Below are 17,062 nucleotides of genomic sequence, written 5' to 3'. Positions count from 1 at the left end.
AACTTATGGTTGTAAAGGGGAGGCTAAGCCCACCTATATTTATGCCTAGGAGTCACCTCCAGAGAACCTCATCATTTGTTGCTCAAACGTGGAACTCTATATAAAGTTTTCTTCTTCTTAGTTGCTTAGGGTATTAGAATAGCTAAAAGGAAAGAACTGAAATGCTGGAATGGTAGCCCAAAGCATCCTTTAAAATCTGTTCTACAGCTACTTGTTAAATTGTAATTTGAAAGTTATCACCGTTTTGTATATATGCTATTGTTCTAGTTTGCTAATGCTGCCGGAATGCAAAACACCAGAAATGGACAGGCTTTTATAAAGGGGCTTATCTGGTTACACAGTTACAGTCTTAAGGCCATAAAGCGTCCAAGGCAACACATCAGCAATCGAGTACCTTCACTGGAGGATGGCCAATGGTGTCTGGAAAACCTCTGTTAGCTGGAAAGGCACGTGGCTGGCGTCTGCTTCAAAGTTCTGGTTTCAAAATGGCTTTCTCCCAGGACGTTCCTCTCTAGGTTGCAGTTTCTCAAAAATGTCACTCTTAGTTTCACTTGGGATATTTGTCCTCTCTCAGCTTCTCTGGTGCAAGAGTCTGCTTTCAACGGCCATGTTCAAAATGTCTCTCATCTGCAGCTCCTGTGCTTTCTTCAAAGTGTCCCTCTTAGCCATAGCTCCTTTTCAAAACATCACTCACAGCTGCACTGAGTTGCCTCTGCCCATCAGCTCATTTATATGGTTCCACTGATCAAGGCCCACCCTAAATGGGTGGGGTCACGCCTCCATGGAAATATCTAATCAGTTATCACCCACAGCTGGGTGAGGTGCATTCCAAAGAAACACTCAAACAATTACAATCTAATTAACACTGATAACATCTGTCCACAAAAGATTACATCAAAGATAATGGCGTTTGGGGGACACAATATATTCAAACTGGAACAGCAGGACATGATCAAAATTAAAAACTCTTGTGCATCAAATGACATTATTCAGAAAGTGAAATGACAACCCACAGAATGAGAGAATATATCTGCAAGTCTGACAGGAAACTTGTATCCAGAATACAAAAAGAACTCTCACAACTCAACAAAAATAAATAAATATGCAACCCAAATAAGATTTAAGCAAAGAATCTGAATACACATTTCTCCAAGAAGATATACAAATGGCTAATGAACACATGAAGAGATGCTCAACAGCATTAGTCATCAAAGAAATGCAAATCAAACCCATAATGAGATACCTCTTCATACCCACCAGGATGGCTATACTTTAAAAAAATGGAAAATAAGTGTTGGGGAGGATGTAGAGAAACTGTAACCCTTATACACTGTTGGTGGGAATGTAAAATGGTGCAACCGCTGCGGAAAACAGTTTGGCAAGTGTACCAGTTCAATGTTTTATGTCCCCCAAAATGAAGTGGGAGGACTTACACTCCCTGACTTTGAAGCTTATTATAAAGCCACAGTTGTCAAAACAGCATGGTACTGGCACAAAGATAGACATATTGATCAATGGAATCAAATTGAGAATTTGGAGACAGACCCCCAGATTCATGGCCAAATGATCTTTGATAAGGCCCCCAAAGTCACTGAACTGCGTCATAATGGTCTTTTCAACAAATGGGGCTGGGAGAATTGGATATCCATATCCAAAAGAATGAAAGAGGACCCCTACCTCACACCCTACACAAAAATTAACTCAAAATGGACGAAAGATCTCAATGTAAAAGAAAGTACCATAAAACTCCTAGAAGATAATGTAGGAAAACATCTTCAAGACCTTGTATTAGGCGGCTACTTCCTAGACTTTATACCCAAAGCACAAGTAACAAAAGAAAAAACAGATAAATGGGAACTCCTCAAACTTAGAAGTTTCTGTACCTCAAAGGAATTTGTCAAAAAGGTAAAGAGGCAGCCAATTCAATGGGAAAAAATTTTTGGAAACCATGTATCTGACAAAGACTGATATCTTGTATATATAAAGAAATCCTACAACTCAATGACAGGAGTACAGACAACCCAATTATAAAATGGGCAAAAGATATGAAAAGACAGTTCTCTGAAGAGGAAATACAAATGGCCAAGAAACACATGAAAAAATGTTCAGCTTCACTAGCTGTTAGAGAGATGCAAATTAAGACCACAATGAGATACCATCTCACACCAATTAGAATGGCTGCCATTAAACAAACAGGAAACTACAAATGCTGGAGGGGATGTGGAGAAATTGGAACTCTTATTCATTGTTGGTGGGACTGTATGATGGTTCAGCCACTCTGGAATTCAGTCTGGCAGTTCCTTAGAAAACCAGATATAGAGTTACCCTTCGATCCAGCGATTGCACTTCTCGGTATATACCCGGAAGATCAGAAAGCAGTGACACGAACAGGTATCTGCACGCCAATGTTCATAGCAGCATTATTCACAATTGCCAAGAGACGGAAACAACCCAAATGTCCTTCAGTAGATGAGTGGATAAATAAAATGTGGTATATACACACGATGGAATACTACACGGCAGTAAGAAGGAACGATGTCGTGAAACATATGACAACATGGATGAACCTTGAAGATACAATGCTGAGCGAAATAAGCCAGGCACAAAAAGAGAAATATTATATACTACCACTAATGTGAACTTTGAAAAATGTAAAACAAATGGTTTGTAATGTAGAATGTAGGGGAAATAGTGATAGAGAGCAATTAAGGAAGGGAGAAAGATAATCCAATAAGAACAGATAAGCTATCGTGGGTAAATTTAACATGCTGGGAATGCCCAGGAATGACTATGGTCTGTTAATTCCTGATGGGTATAGTAGGAACAAGTTCACAGAAATGTTGCTATATTAGGCTACTTTCTTGGGTAGAGTAGGAACATGTTGGAAGTAGTTATCTTAGGTTAGTTGTCTTTTTCTTACTCCCTTGTTATGGTCTGTTTGAAACGTTCTTTTATTGTATGTTTTTTTTAAATTTTTGTAATTTTTTTTTATTTTTTATACAGTTGATTTAACAAGGAAAAAATACGCAGAGCCCCCTTGAGGAGCTGGTGGAGAATGCAGGGGTATTAGCCTGCCCCACCTCGGTGGTTGCTAATGTGCTCACAGACATAGGGGACTGGTGGTTTTGATGGGTTGAGCCCTCTACCACAGGATTTGCCCTTGGAAAGACTGTTGCTGCAAAGGAGAAGCTTGGCCTCCCTATAATTGTGCCTAAGAGCCTCCTCCTGAATGCCTCTTTGTTGCTCAGATGTGGCCCTCTCTCTCTAGCTAACCAACTTGGCAGGTGAAATCACTGCCCTCCCCCCTACGTGGGATCAGACACCCAGGGAAGTGAATCTCCCTGGCAACGTGGAATATGACTCCTAGGGAGGAATGTAGACCCGGCACCGTGGGATGAAGAACATCTTCTTAACCAGAAGGGGGAAATGAAAGGAAATGAAATAAGCTTCAGTGGCAGAGAGATTCCAAAAGGAGCCGAGAGGTCACTCTAGTGGTCACTCTTACGCACAATATAGACAACCCTTTTTAGGTACTAATGAATTGGGGTAGCTGGCGGTAGATACCTGAAACTATCCAACTACAACCCAGAATCCATGAATCTTGAAGACAATTGTATAAAAATGTGGCTTATGAGGGGTGACAGTGGGATTGGGAAAGCCATAAGGACCACACTCCCCTTTGTCTAGTTTATGGATGGATGATGAGTAGAAAAATGGGGGAAGGAAAAAAACAAAAAAACAAACAAAGGCACCCAATGTTCTTTTTTTACTTTAATTGCTCTTTTCCACTTTAATTATTATTTTTGTTATTTTTGTGTGTGTGGTAATGAAGGTGTCAGGGATTGATTTTGGTGATGAATGCACAACTATGTAACGGTACTGTGATCAATCGAATGTACAATTTGTTTTGTATGACTGCATGGTATGTGAATGTGTCTCAATAAAATGAATATTTTTTAAGAAATGAACTAAAAAAATGAAGCCATGAAATAGGGTTTTAACAAGCTGGTAAAAGTTGTTACCTTTGCAAAGATAGAGAGGGAACCAGGATTCAGAGTGGTGACCAACAAGAAACCAATTTAATTTACATATTCTGTGTCAGAAGAGTTGATGTGCAAATAAAAAATAATATTAAACCAATCTGAATTAATCAGTGAGTGTTTAATCCACTTCTAAAAAAACCAAGCTCATGTACAATAAGAATCATGGAGAGCCAGTCTTTAAGCATTCATTTCAAAAGTAAAAGTACTGGGGTATATAATGCCTCTACATCACATGTACATAAAATGTTTGTACCACAATCTAAACTGTTAACATTAAATATGTATTATGTGTAGATCTCATCATTTACACAAATAAAATTCAGAATTTTACATGTTTAAGTACATTATAAACAAATGTACAAATAACAAAAACCTAAAAACAAGAGAAATTAAATGTCAATAAATTTAAATTTCTTCTTCTCTGAAAAACAGTGGCATAAATTAATATAAGTGACTCAAACGTTTTTTGTAAAGCTGGCCTGCTCTTTTAGTAGGATAAAAGGTCTTGAAGGAGAAGAATAATCATTATTCAAGTACTGTATCATCTCCAGGTAGAAGCCTGGTGAAAAAGGCTGGCATCATTTGTTGGCTTCCCATAGTCAACACTGTTTTGTAGGTTCTGGAAGTTCCTAACAATGTATCTCCTTGCCTCTATTCAAAGCCTTCCACAGATAAAGGGATCAAGTCAAATAACGGTCAGCAAGAACAACAAAAGAAAAATAGTCCCAAATTACCCTTAGTCCTAAACACAGTAATTCAAAATTTACAACAAAGCTTCCTTACAGGAATCAGAAATGCTAATACAACTAGACTGGTAGCTAACCATTGGTTTACCAGCCTGGTCAGATGCCCAATAAATATTTTTTAAATAAATAAATAGGAATAAAAAATAGTAAAATAAAAAAATTTAAATGGTATGAGTTCTAACTTCAATCATTTTACCCAACAAAAATTTATTGAACACTATGTACTGATAACCTAGCAGGCAAAATGAATATAATTCCTCTCTTTACAGAATTTTAGTTCAGCAGAGTCAGAGATAAGCTTGAATTTACTAATCTGATTTTTTAAAATAGAAATACTCCTTTGCTTACTTCCCCAGAATGCTGTATATCAGCTCAGGCATTTAATGAGCCGACATCATATAACAGGCCCTGCACTAAGTAAAAGTAACTGAATTGCTATGCTAACTCTAAAGCACCAGCCATATGTGAAATATTAGCGTTAACTCTGTAGGTCACATCTACATTAAACATGTTGTACAGATGAAAAATGTTATCAATTTTCATTTTCCTGGGCATAAATCTACAAAACCTTCAAGTTTGGAAAACCTATTTATTTCACTGCCCTCAAATAGATATTTTTTACTCTTCCTAAAGAAGAGCTAATTTATTCATTTAACAAATATTTATTGGGTGCCTACTTTGTGCCAGGCACTGTTCTAGGTGCTGACAATGAACAAGAAACAAAAATCCCTGAAGCTCACATTCCAGTTAAAGTAGACAGGCAAGTAATAAAATATATAGTATGATAAGCAATAAGAAGAAAATATGAAAACAGGGAAAGGAAAATGCAAGTAAGGGGGAGAATGAGCAAGGGGCAGGAGTATGTTACAGTACAATCAAGAAGGGCTGATCATTCATTGAAAAAGTGACAGATAAGCAAAAACCTAAAGGAGGTAAAGGAACCAGCCATGTAACTATCTGGGGATAAGTAGTCCTGGCAAGGGGCATAGCAATTGCAAAGTACAAATGCCCAGAGGCAGAAGCACCCCTAATATATTAAGACAAGGGGACCAAACTGGCTAGAGTATAGTGTACAAAGGAAGGGAGAGGCGTACAGCAGCAGATGAGGTCAAGGCTAGGAGGCAGACCATTTGTGGCTTGTAGATAATTTTTTCTAACTTTTTATTTACACATACTCCATATCCACCAAACATACACTTTCTCAACGACTTTAAGGACTATGATTCTTACAGAAAATCTCTTATTGGAGCATTCTGAACAGATGAATGACATGATTTGACTTGGTCTTTAAAGGATCTCTTTGGTTGCTGTTCTAAGAACAGAAGCAGGGAGACTAGCTAAGAGGCTATTGCTATAATCTAAGTGAGGGAGATGGTGGTTTAGCCCAGCGTAGTAACGGTGGAGGTGATGAGAAATAGTCAGATTCTAGACACACACTGAAGATAGAGCCAACAGTGTTTCTTATCCGGTGCAAAAGAGACAGTTAAAGGATAGCACCAATGTATGCAACCTGAGTTTGAGGAAGAATGGAGCTGCCATTTACTGATACAGGAAAGACTATTAGATAGAAATTATGTTCAGATATTGTTGTACACTGAGTAATGGCTCCCCAAATATTACCACATCCTAGTCTCCAAAACCTGTGATTATTACCTTACATGGTAAAACGGGGACTTTGGAGATGTGATTAAGTTTAAAATATTAAGATGGGAGATCATCCTAGATTATCTGGGTAGGCCCAACATAATCACAAGAGTTCTTATAAGAGGGAGGCAGAAGGGTCAGAGTCAGAGAAGGCAAATTAATGACAGAAGCAGAAGGGACAGAAGGAGAAGTGAAAATGGAAGCAAAGATCAGAATGATGCCATTGCTGGTTTGGAAGACGGAAGAGTATAATGAGCCAAGGAATACAGGCAACAACTAGAAGGTAGAAAAGGCAAGGAAGATGATTCTTCCCTGGAACTTCAAGGAGGAATGCAGTCCTGCTGACCCATTTTAGGTTTCTGACCCCCAAATCTGTAAAAAAATACATTTGCATTGTTTTAAGCCATTAAATTTATGGTAATTTGTTACAGCAACAGTAAGAAATACAGACACAATAGTGTGAATATTTTGAAAATAGAAACTATGTAGTATCATAATTTTGTATAATCACAAAATTTCATTTAGAATTTGAAAATAATACCAGTAGGACTATAAAATTGTGTGTTCAAAAGGTATTGTGTCCTAGTGAAGGGGGAATGATTACCTAATACGTACAGACATGTTAATGAGGGTGAACTTAAAGGTATGGGAATGGACAGAGGTGATGATAAGTTCATTAATGGGATTATAAGTACCAGTGCTGCACTGAAGTTGAACATGACTGAAAGGGTTTGCTTACAGATATGTATCCCACAAGCACTTGCATGATCTACTTCTAAGGTATGACACTGGTACAAAGAGTTAACAACAGAATGGTATACGGGAAAAACTACATTTTGCATATTATACACTATATTTAATAAGAGTATCTTACCAGTACCACACTAATACTAGGGATAAATAACTAGCGGCTGCTAAGAGCTTTGGGGCATTTTGGGTTACGATAATTGTTTAAAATTTGAGAGTGATGACGGCCGTACAACTAAGTGAAGATAATGTGAGACCCTAATTGTTTACCTTGGACAGAATATATGTTATGTGAAATTAGGAACCTCCTACTTAATAAGTCAAGCCCTCAATCTTGAGGCTTGCTCTAGTGAAAGTTATGGATGTAAAGGGGAGGTAGAGCCTACCTATAATTACACTTAGGAGTCACCTCAGGAGAACCTCTTTTGTTGCTCAGATGTAGCCTTTCTCTCTCTAAGCCCAACTCTGCAAAGAAATTCATTACTCCCCCCACTATGTGGGACATGAATCCCAGGGGAGTGACTCTCTCTGGTGACGTGGAACACAACTCCCAGGAATGAGCCTGGCCATGGGATCAAGGGATTGAAAATGCCTTTTTGACCAAAAGGTAACAAAATAAGGTTTCCATGGCTAGGAGATTTCAAACAGAGTTAAGAGGCTATCCTGGAGGTTACTCTTACACAAGCTACAGCTAAATATTCCAAATGCCCACAGTATGCCAAACCCTAAACAACAGTAGCCCCGAATTACCTAAATCCCTATCTGAGACTCTATAAAAGCTTCACTAAGTTTATTTTTCAGAAACTTAAATCCCCCAATGTTCCTATGCCAGATAAGTCCCAAAACCCAGAGGCAAAAGCCTCTCCAAGAACATCAATAAGGTGCATCCCCCTTCCCCATAATGTTGATACCCCTTTTCAATATGAACAAGTTAAGTTGGCCACTGTCCAGATATCCCTGAAGATTCAGTGATCAAACAAGGGGGGGTGGGGGAGTAGCAACCGGCAAGATAGGATTTAACAAAGGATTACAAATACTGAATCTTCATACAGATTTTTGTTTTAGTTTTTATGGTACTAGAATAGTTAGAAGAAAGTAACTGACATTGTGGAACTGTAATCCATAACTTTCTTTGAAAACAAACAGGTAACTAAAATTCTGGAAAGGATGTGGAGAAACTGGAACTCTTATTCATTGTGGGTGGGACTGTATAATGGTACAGCCACTCTGGAAGACAGTCTGCTGGTTCCTTAGAAAACGAGATAGAGAGCTACCCTTCGATCCAGCAATTTCACTTCTCAGAAGATCTGAAAGCAGTGACACAAATAGATTATCATTCCCCAATACAGCTGTGCATAGCAGCATTATTCATAATTGCCAAGAGATGGAAACTATCCAAATGTCCTTCAACAGATGAGTGGATAAATGAAATGTGGTATATACACGATGGAATACTACGCGGCAGTAAGAAGGAACGAGGTTGTGAAACATATAACAACATGGATGAACCCTGAAGATATAATACTGAGCCAGGCACAATAAGAGAGATATTGTATGCTACCACTAATGTGAACTCTGAAAAATGTAAAATAAATGGCTTATATTGTAGAATGTAGGGGACCTAGCAATAGGCAGCAAATAGTGAAGAGGGAACAATAATCTAATAAGAACAGATGATATGGAGGGTAAACTTAATGTTACGGGACTGCTCAGGAACAACTATGGTTTATTCATTTTTGGGGGGTATGGTAGGAAGAAGTTGGCAGAAATGTAGTTATTTTAGGTTACTTGTTTTTCTTATTCCTTTGTAAGGTTATAGTTCATTTATTTTCTTGGGGTAGGGTAGGAACATGTCCAAAGCAATGTAGTTATTTTAGGTTGTTTTTCTTATTCTTTTGTTTCAGTTTTGTTTGAAGTGTTGTTTTTTTTAATTTTTTGATAAAGTTAAAAAAATAATGAATGTGTTAAAAAAAAGTAAATGAACAATGAGGGGAGGAGAGGAATGGAATGTTTTGGATGTTCTTTTTTATCTTAATTTTATTTTTTGGAGTAATGAAAATGTTCAGATTGTGGTAATGAATGCACAACTATATGATGATACTATGAACAAATGATTGTACACTTTGAAGGACTGTATGTTCTGTGAATATATCTCAATAAAATTGCATTTAAAAAATGATAAAAGAGACAATTTGTTGCATGTATCTTTTGGTCTAAGACTACAGAAAGGAACAACAGAAAAGTTACTCTGGTATCTAAAGTCTCAATTCTTTGCATTTATTTTCTACAGGGTGTAAGATTTCTGGTTTTAGAGACTTTCCATGTGATAAAATTATTAGACCATAAAAAAAAAGGCTACGTATTTAGAAATTTCATTTATATGGCAATCTGGAAAAGGCAAAAACTATAGAGACAGAAAGCGTAACAATGTTTGCCAAAAGCCTGGAGTGGGAGAAGGAGATTAACCACAAAAGACACAAAGAATTTTCTATTGTAGTGGTTACACAACTGTGTAAGTTTGTTAAAATTCATAGACCTGTATGCCTAAAAAAGGAATACTGTAGTATCTCTGTATTAAACCACAATAAGCTTGACTTTTTAAAAAAGCAAACGAGGGAAAAAAATCCATGTTGTAAATGATTCAAGGTAAAGTTGCTTTGTAATCCAAAATTTCTGCAAAGTATATTACTTGTATAAAAAGAAATAAAGAGCAAAACTATGTTTATTGCAAAGTAATGACTGTCTAGCTGCATTCTAAGTAATAGAGAATATAAATGTCACTTAAAATATCTAATAGAAAAACTTACAAGACAAATCTAGACATAATTACCTTCACTCTATAAAATAATTTAGTGCATAGGCTCTAGTACATTCAAGTATGTATTTCTGACAGTCAACAACCGTTTACTGAATATGTTCTATGGATACAACACCCTGTGGCTAATGGGAGTTTAAGATATGACTCTACCCTTTAGAAGCTCTACCCTCTAGGAGAAGGAAATAACACAAAGTAAATGGAAATTGAAAATGGAATTTGTTATCCACATGCTACTACATACAAATTTAACCATAAACTATCAAAAGACTGTACATAGTTTAATATAATTTTTGAGATATTCCATTCATCCACCAAAAAATTACACTTACACATACTGCCACTGCATGTTGTAAGTTCCCTGAATTTTAAAAGGAAAGGAGTACCAAGGAGACCCCTTGCTCAAAAATATCTCCTCTATATATTTTATGGATAAGTAAATCAATTTGGTTTATAAACTATCCTCTGGGAAAGGAAAGAAGAGCCTATATGAAGAAAACCTATTACACATTCACTCATTAATTAAACCAAAGTAAGAGACAGACAAAGGGAAGGTTTATGAATTGTTTGGGAAAACGGCAATTTTGTACCAGAAAGCTCTTTGCAGAGGGGCTTAACACGATGGGGTTGGAGTCTTTGGTTCAATAAAGGGAACTGTGAGGCCACTTAGTGCCACATAGTAACTGGGAAAAGAGGTAGGAAGTGGATTGATGACATTTTTTTTTTTAGGGCATGAACTTCAGGGTTCCTAAGGGAACAAATCCTTTTTTTTTTTTAATTCAATTTTATTGAGATATATTCACATACCATGCAGTCATACAAAGCGCACATCCAGTTGTTCACAGCACCATTATATAGTTGTGCGTTCATCACCAAAATAAATTTTTGAACATTTTCATTACCACACACACAAAAATAATAAGAATAAAAATTAAAGTGAAAAAGAACAATTAAAGTAAAAAAGAACACTAGGTGCCCTTTTTTTTTTTTTACCCCCATTTTTCTACTCATCCATCCATACACTGGACAAAGGGGAGTGTGGTCCATATGGCTTTCCCAATCACATTGTCACCCCTCATAAGCTACATTTTTATACAATCGTCTTCAAGATTCATGGGTTCTGGGTTGTATGTGGATAGTTTCAGGTATCTACTGCCAGCTACCCCAATTCATTAGAACCTAAAAAGGGTTGTCTATATTGTGCCTAAGAGTGCCCCCCAGAGTGACCTCTCGGCTCCTTTTGGAATCTCTCTGCCACTGAAGCTTATTTCACTTCCTTTCACATCCCCCTTTTGGTCAAGAAAACGTTCTCTATCCCACGATGCCAGGTCTAGATTCCAACCCAGGAGGATGACAACATTTTAAAAACAACAAGGGCTCAGAATCTTGTCAGAGGTCCTGCTAATGACAGGTTTATCAATGAAAATCCAATCACCAAACATCTCTGCTGGGAAGTCAGGACTAGTTTCTTGAAGAAGTATAAACCTTGATCAACTACTGATCAACTGAGCCACCTCAATCTAGGTGGCTAATTCAGCCACCAATTCAGTTCACTCCTCTCTGTAGAAGTAAAAAAAAAAAAAAAAAAAAAAATCACAGCAAAGAATATAAATTCAGTCCTCAAATTCCTACTCTCAAAATGACCCCCTCTTTTTCCATCTTCATTCTAGGTATTCTTAAGATTCCTCCATTTGTGTCATACAAAATTCAACCCATAAACACAACCTCCTCCCCATATATTTTATGACATCCTTAAAAAAAAAAAAAGACAAGACTAGCATCATAAAGAATTTCTTTTTAAAGCATAGTACAAAGGTTACACAGACTATTACCCCATTTTTTATAAATGTATATGATACATAGTTTTATAAAAAAAACTATTCAAATTTTTAAAGTATAAATACCAGAAGTTTATTTAAGATGACCAGGCAATTTTTAATTTCTTCCTTAACATCCATAGTATTTTCTAATCATTTCTCAACAATAAGTATGTATTCCAATGGTTTTTATTAAGCAAATTTTATAAACCTTTATATCATTTTAATAATTATTTTTCATAAAACTAAGTCCTAACTCTTTTATCCCCTTATAAGACCTTCATGCAATATTTAATGAATCCTTGTTGATAAAGGAAAGCTACCAATGATTTGTCTCTTATTATTCAAAAGATAGAAGTATTTCAAATAAAATTTAAAGTAAATTCTTAATTTCTGTTTTTCTGAGCGAATCTACATTACAGAATGACTTCGTTCCTAATCCAAGCAATGGACAACGGATCTTTATTTTGTATTTATATGAATTATCAGTCTCAAAAAGTAGTAATTTTTTTAACTAAAAATAAAAACGTAAACATGAACAAGTTAACTTTTCAGATTTACTTTGCAAAAGTGGCAAATATAAACTTATTTCTCCTAAACATTAAAGGGACCCAAATTATAAAATTCTTCATTAATTCTGAGTTAAAACAATTTTTTGTTCTGGACACTTTCTAGTAAATTAGGCACTTCATTTATATTAAAATGAAGAAAAGAAACAGGTCTTATATGCATCTCAAAAAAAAAAAATCCTTAACAATTACTCAATCCTTTTTTACAGGCATAAATAAAGAAAATCAACCTGTTAGATATCAGCAAATTGTAGTTATAATTTCATATTTTAGAAGAAACATTAACAGGCTTTTTTAGGGTTAAAACAATAACACAAAATCATCTAAATTTTTATTAAAGATTATTTTTAATTTCTATTGTTAACAGTTTTAATAACCTGGAAAACTGCTATTTACAACTCAAGTCTACCTGGAGTAACCAATCACTTCTAAAGCCAATATTTCTGATGCGTATTTTTTAAAACAGACATACTTTAAACAGAGTACAACTGTTTTCAAAAGGACAGTCGATTATTTTCCTTCCTTTGCTCAGTCTTCCCAATGAATATACTCCCCTTTTAGAATATTCTTATCTTAATTTTTTAGATATTCCTATACATAAAACCAGCTATTTAAGAATGCTGAGCAAAAAACCTTAACACTTATTACATAAGATCAACAGATTTCTTTTTATTCTGCTTTAGAGGCAAAAATTGTATTTCCACAAAATAAGATGAGTGTCCTTGTTGGTTAAATTAAGACAATGATTAGGGCATGATGCTGTATTAAGGTTAAATTGACCATCCGATCTCTGATCCCAACCAATTAACTTTCATGTATTGCAGGGTCATGGGGAACATCAAAACCCCTGCTGGTGTGTTCTTTGGTCACAAAGGGACCCAGCCAAATGTGTACTGGATCAGCACAAATTCATGGACACCACATTGTATTTATCAACTACACTACAAACAAACCAAATTGTCATCCTGACAGAGAGCATCAGTAATACACCTATGGGATCCTAAAATAAAGATGAAAATCTAACAGGTTTTCAAGAATAAAATCTACTTCAGATCTTAAACTGCAGAAATAAGATATTTTAAAATTTAAACCCATTTCTATCAAATAGATATTTATACTGAGTTTAAAAAAGCTACCACATACTGGAAAAACCTTGTGACTGACACCCCCTTTATCCAGTGTATGAGGAGATGAGTAATAAAACAGACATGGGTGAAAAATAATAGTAATAATAATAGGCTGGGAATATGGGGGAAAACCCCCCATGCAAACTATGGACAACAGTTAATAGTACTACCCTAATAATTTTTCATCAATTGTAACAAATGTTACAATTTTTTTAATTACTGTTTAAAAAAAAATAGATTTACCAAAAAAAAAGCCACCACACTAATTTTTGAGTCCTCCTTATAAGAGAGATAATGGTGGGAATAACATTTCTCTTTTGTATAACATATAAAAAGAAATATATAAAATATACAAAAAGAAAACAATCACTGATCCCTTTAACCTCTCATCTTTATTAATCCAGGTATTAGCCTTTACATGGTGGTTGTAATCTTACAGAAACTATACCTTTTAATTATAAAAAAGAACTTTTTCCAAAGAGAGACAACTCTGTTTCTTTTAATACTTACTGGTAATAACTGCAACCCAAACACTTTTTCACCCTCAATCTCTCTCCTGACCCACAACTCTTTCCCATAATGTACTGCATGAAGCAATGAAAATACCACTTCAATCCTTTAGGTTTTGTCTCTCCTAGAGATTGCGAATTTCTTGTGGGCATGCTGCATCACTTCCTCCAGTCTTCTTCCCACCAGCAGCCCATTACAGAGAGTAAATTAACACACTATGTGGTATTAACTTGCTAAATCAGTCTCTCCTACTAACGAGAATATAACACTCTGTAGGTACTAGGTGTACCACCAGCTTTTGACAGAGTACTAGGCACAAAGAAGACTTGAATAAATTTAGTGAAAAAAATGAGCAACTGAACCTCTGAAACTCTCATACTCCATTCAGTATCTGGAAAGTACTGTGGAAATAACGATATTTTTATTTTTTTGTATTAATCTTTGACCCAAGCATATTCTTTCTTTTCCTTCTAGCCATATTTTCAAGGGCCTCGTTGAAAGGAAAAGGCCTGGATTATGCCTGTTTCATTCTCCAATAGAAATGTTCCCTACAGAATTCAGTACATGCCTAATCAAGAAAAATATCGCAATACCATCCTTAATTAACCATGTCATACTTAGAAAATTTATGAACCTATAAACTGTAACACCTTTTTTAAAAAAAATTTACACTAAGACTTGAGAACGCTTCCCTATTAATATAGCTAACGTTAAGAAGAATGCCTGGGGAGATGAAGGTGGGAACAAAAAAAAAAAGATCAAAGTGAAGAAACAATTTAACATACTGCTTTCATTTCCACCTTTATCCCAAAAGAATTTAAATGAGAAAGAAAAAAAAATGGAAGCAAAATCTGAATTCAAAATAAACTATAAAGACAACAAAAGATGCTGAATTTACAAACTGTGCGTTTTAACCTGCTATCCTTTCAAAGAATTTTTAAAGGATTTGTTTGCTTTTTAATCACAGAATCTTTTACTTCATCAAGGAGCAGCTGAATCTCATCTCAACCAATACCCGCCTCCCCCAACACACACACACACACACACACACACTTCGCTACCGTTATGAGTACACACACACTTCGCTACCGTTATGAGTCCCTGTGCCAAACCATCCATCACGGGAAAAATTAAACAGTGAGGTTCATTTTCCTAATTCTCTGAAACAACAGTCACAATTCTTTCTCGCACAGGAAAATTAGACATTCTAACGGAGGGGGGGCGGCAGCTCATTACCAAGCAGCTTCCCATTCTCCGTAAGGAGGAAAACGGCAATAACTTCCAGCAAGAGACAACTGCTCTTCTACTATATCCCCCTTAGTCTACCCACCCACCCTCGCCATTTAAAAAATGTCTTTTGAGGCATTCACATGAAGGCACTTTACTTTTAGCGCCTTAAAAATCCTCCAGCGCTTAGGGTGGCGGGGAGCGGGGGAGGGTGATCCATCATCCCCTCCACACAATTCCCCATATTGGAGAGCAGGATTCTGTCAAATAGAAAATGCCACTGTACGCCTCCCCCGCCATCCCAAACGCTGACCAGCACCAAGTACGGGGGCGGCTGAGGGCAGGAGAAACGAGGAAACACCGTAAACATGCACCGCGCCGAGGACTGATTCAAGGATTTGAAAAACAATTTCTTCCAGGCGCTGGATTCCCACCTACTCACCAACTCGAGTCCCAGCCCTCACCCTGCATCTCCCAATGAAGGCTCGGCCTTACCGGGTCCCGGCGGCGGCCCCAGGCCCAGGGATCCCCCGCGGACCTCCCACCGCCCCCAGGTCCGACGCGCCAAGGCCGGGAGATGCGTCGCACCTGGATGTAGTTGTTCTCGCAGTAATCGGCCACCCGCTCCAGATTCGTGTAACTGTCGAAAAGGGCCCGGCGGCCCCCCGGGATTTCCTCCTCCAGCAGCATCTGCAGCTCCGCCATCTTCACATCCTCCTCCTCCTCATACAGACCGCAAAGGTAGCAGCAACAGCAGCGCCAGGGAAACCCAAGACTGGGAGAGGAGGGGCAGCAGCAGCGGTGGTAACTCGGGAGGAGCGAGAAACACCCCCGCCCGCACAGGGGAGGGGTCGGTGAGAACGGGGGCGGGGCGCAAGCCGACGAACCACGAGGACAGTCACCGCGGCGACGGCCGGCCGGGCGCGCGCACGCGCGCTCCCCTCCCTTCGCCCCCGGCTCCCGAAAAAGATTCCCACTCTCAGCGGCGCCGCCCGCCCCTCCCCCACTTCCGGCGTCTCCTAGCGACGGTGGGGGAGGGGGCCGGGATGCGCGCGATTAACCCTTCGGCGCCCTCAGTTTGCGCAGCTCAGAAAGAACGTCCCGCGGCCTTTGTTAGCCAGGGGAAGAGGCGTTATTGGCGTCAGCCGTGTGCTTCCTGGCACTTTCCTTGATTCTTCTTGGGGTTATCCGCACCGTGGGGACGAACCCTGGTGAAGGTCAGAGCCCTGAGGAACTCCTCAAGGCCTTTTTTTGCTCCTGACTGGAGTCCATCCTCCGGGAAAGATCACACCGTATCAGGGCAGGGATACAACTCTCAAAACTTCCGTGCAGCGTTAAGTGCCGCCTACATTTTCATCTTCTCATCTTTGACCTCTTTGGTACAGATAAGGAATTTCCAGTTTCCTAATCCGAAATTTCCTGTGTTCTTTGCATTTATGTGCCCACTAAAGCTGTTTTCCCTGTCAGGTTGCCCTTTGTTCTGTTCCTCACTGACAACTTTTGCTGTCATTTCTCTATAGTTCTGTCAACTAAACTTTTTCTTCTTGGATTCAGGCAGTATTAAAATTCTGAAAACAGTTTTGTTGATCCTAATTTCCTTCCTCACAGGGTTACTAAAAAGAAAATACAAGTTTGTTTAAAAAAAAAAAGTTTACGTGAAGGCATCTTGAAAAATGCTATCGAAATTCAAGATAATTTTGATCTTACAGTTATTACATTCTGTTCTTATTCTCCAGATATTCAGCTTATATGTATCTTTTTTCCAAAATCTGACTACCGTTTCACAATGTCATTCTTCAGTAACTAAAACTCCTGAC

The 17,062-nt window shown here is 37.7% G+C and overlaps 1 protein-coding gene across 23 annotated transcripts in view; it reads right to left on the bottom strand.

Moving 5' to 3' along the window:
* The window catches only part of ABI2 (abl interactor 2), a 173,131-nt gene extending 156,943 nt beyond the window's left edge, over positions 1-16,188 (bottom strand). For 4 of the 23 annotated variants that reach the window (XM_037849005.1, XM_037849019.1, XM_037849013.1 and 1 more), the window contains exon 1: positions 15,834-16,177. In XM_037849005.1, the coding sequence (XP_037704933.1) occupies positions 15,834-15,950 (117 nt within the window). In that variant the 5' untranslated portion in view covers positions 15,951-16,177. Of the gene's footprint in view, positions 1-15,833 lie in introns of all 23 variants that reach the window. The other 19 variants (XM_037849012.1, XM_037849018.1, XM_037849020.1 and 16 more) reach the window with 11 other exon arrangements.
* Positions 16,189-17,062: the final 874 nt, after the last annotated feature.

Source organism: Choloepus didactylus, chromosome 9 (genome assembly GCF_015220235.1).
Source record: "Choloepus didactylus isolate mChoDid1 chromosome 9, mChoDid1.pri, whole genome shotgun sequence".
Taxonomy (NCBI): domain Eukaryota; kingdom Metazoa; phylum Chordata; class Mammalia; order Pilosa; family Megalonychidae; genus Choloepus; species Choloepus didactylus.
Note: the sequence above shows the minus strand (reverse complement) of the source record. Positions and strands in the feature narration are given on the sequence as shown.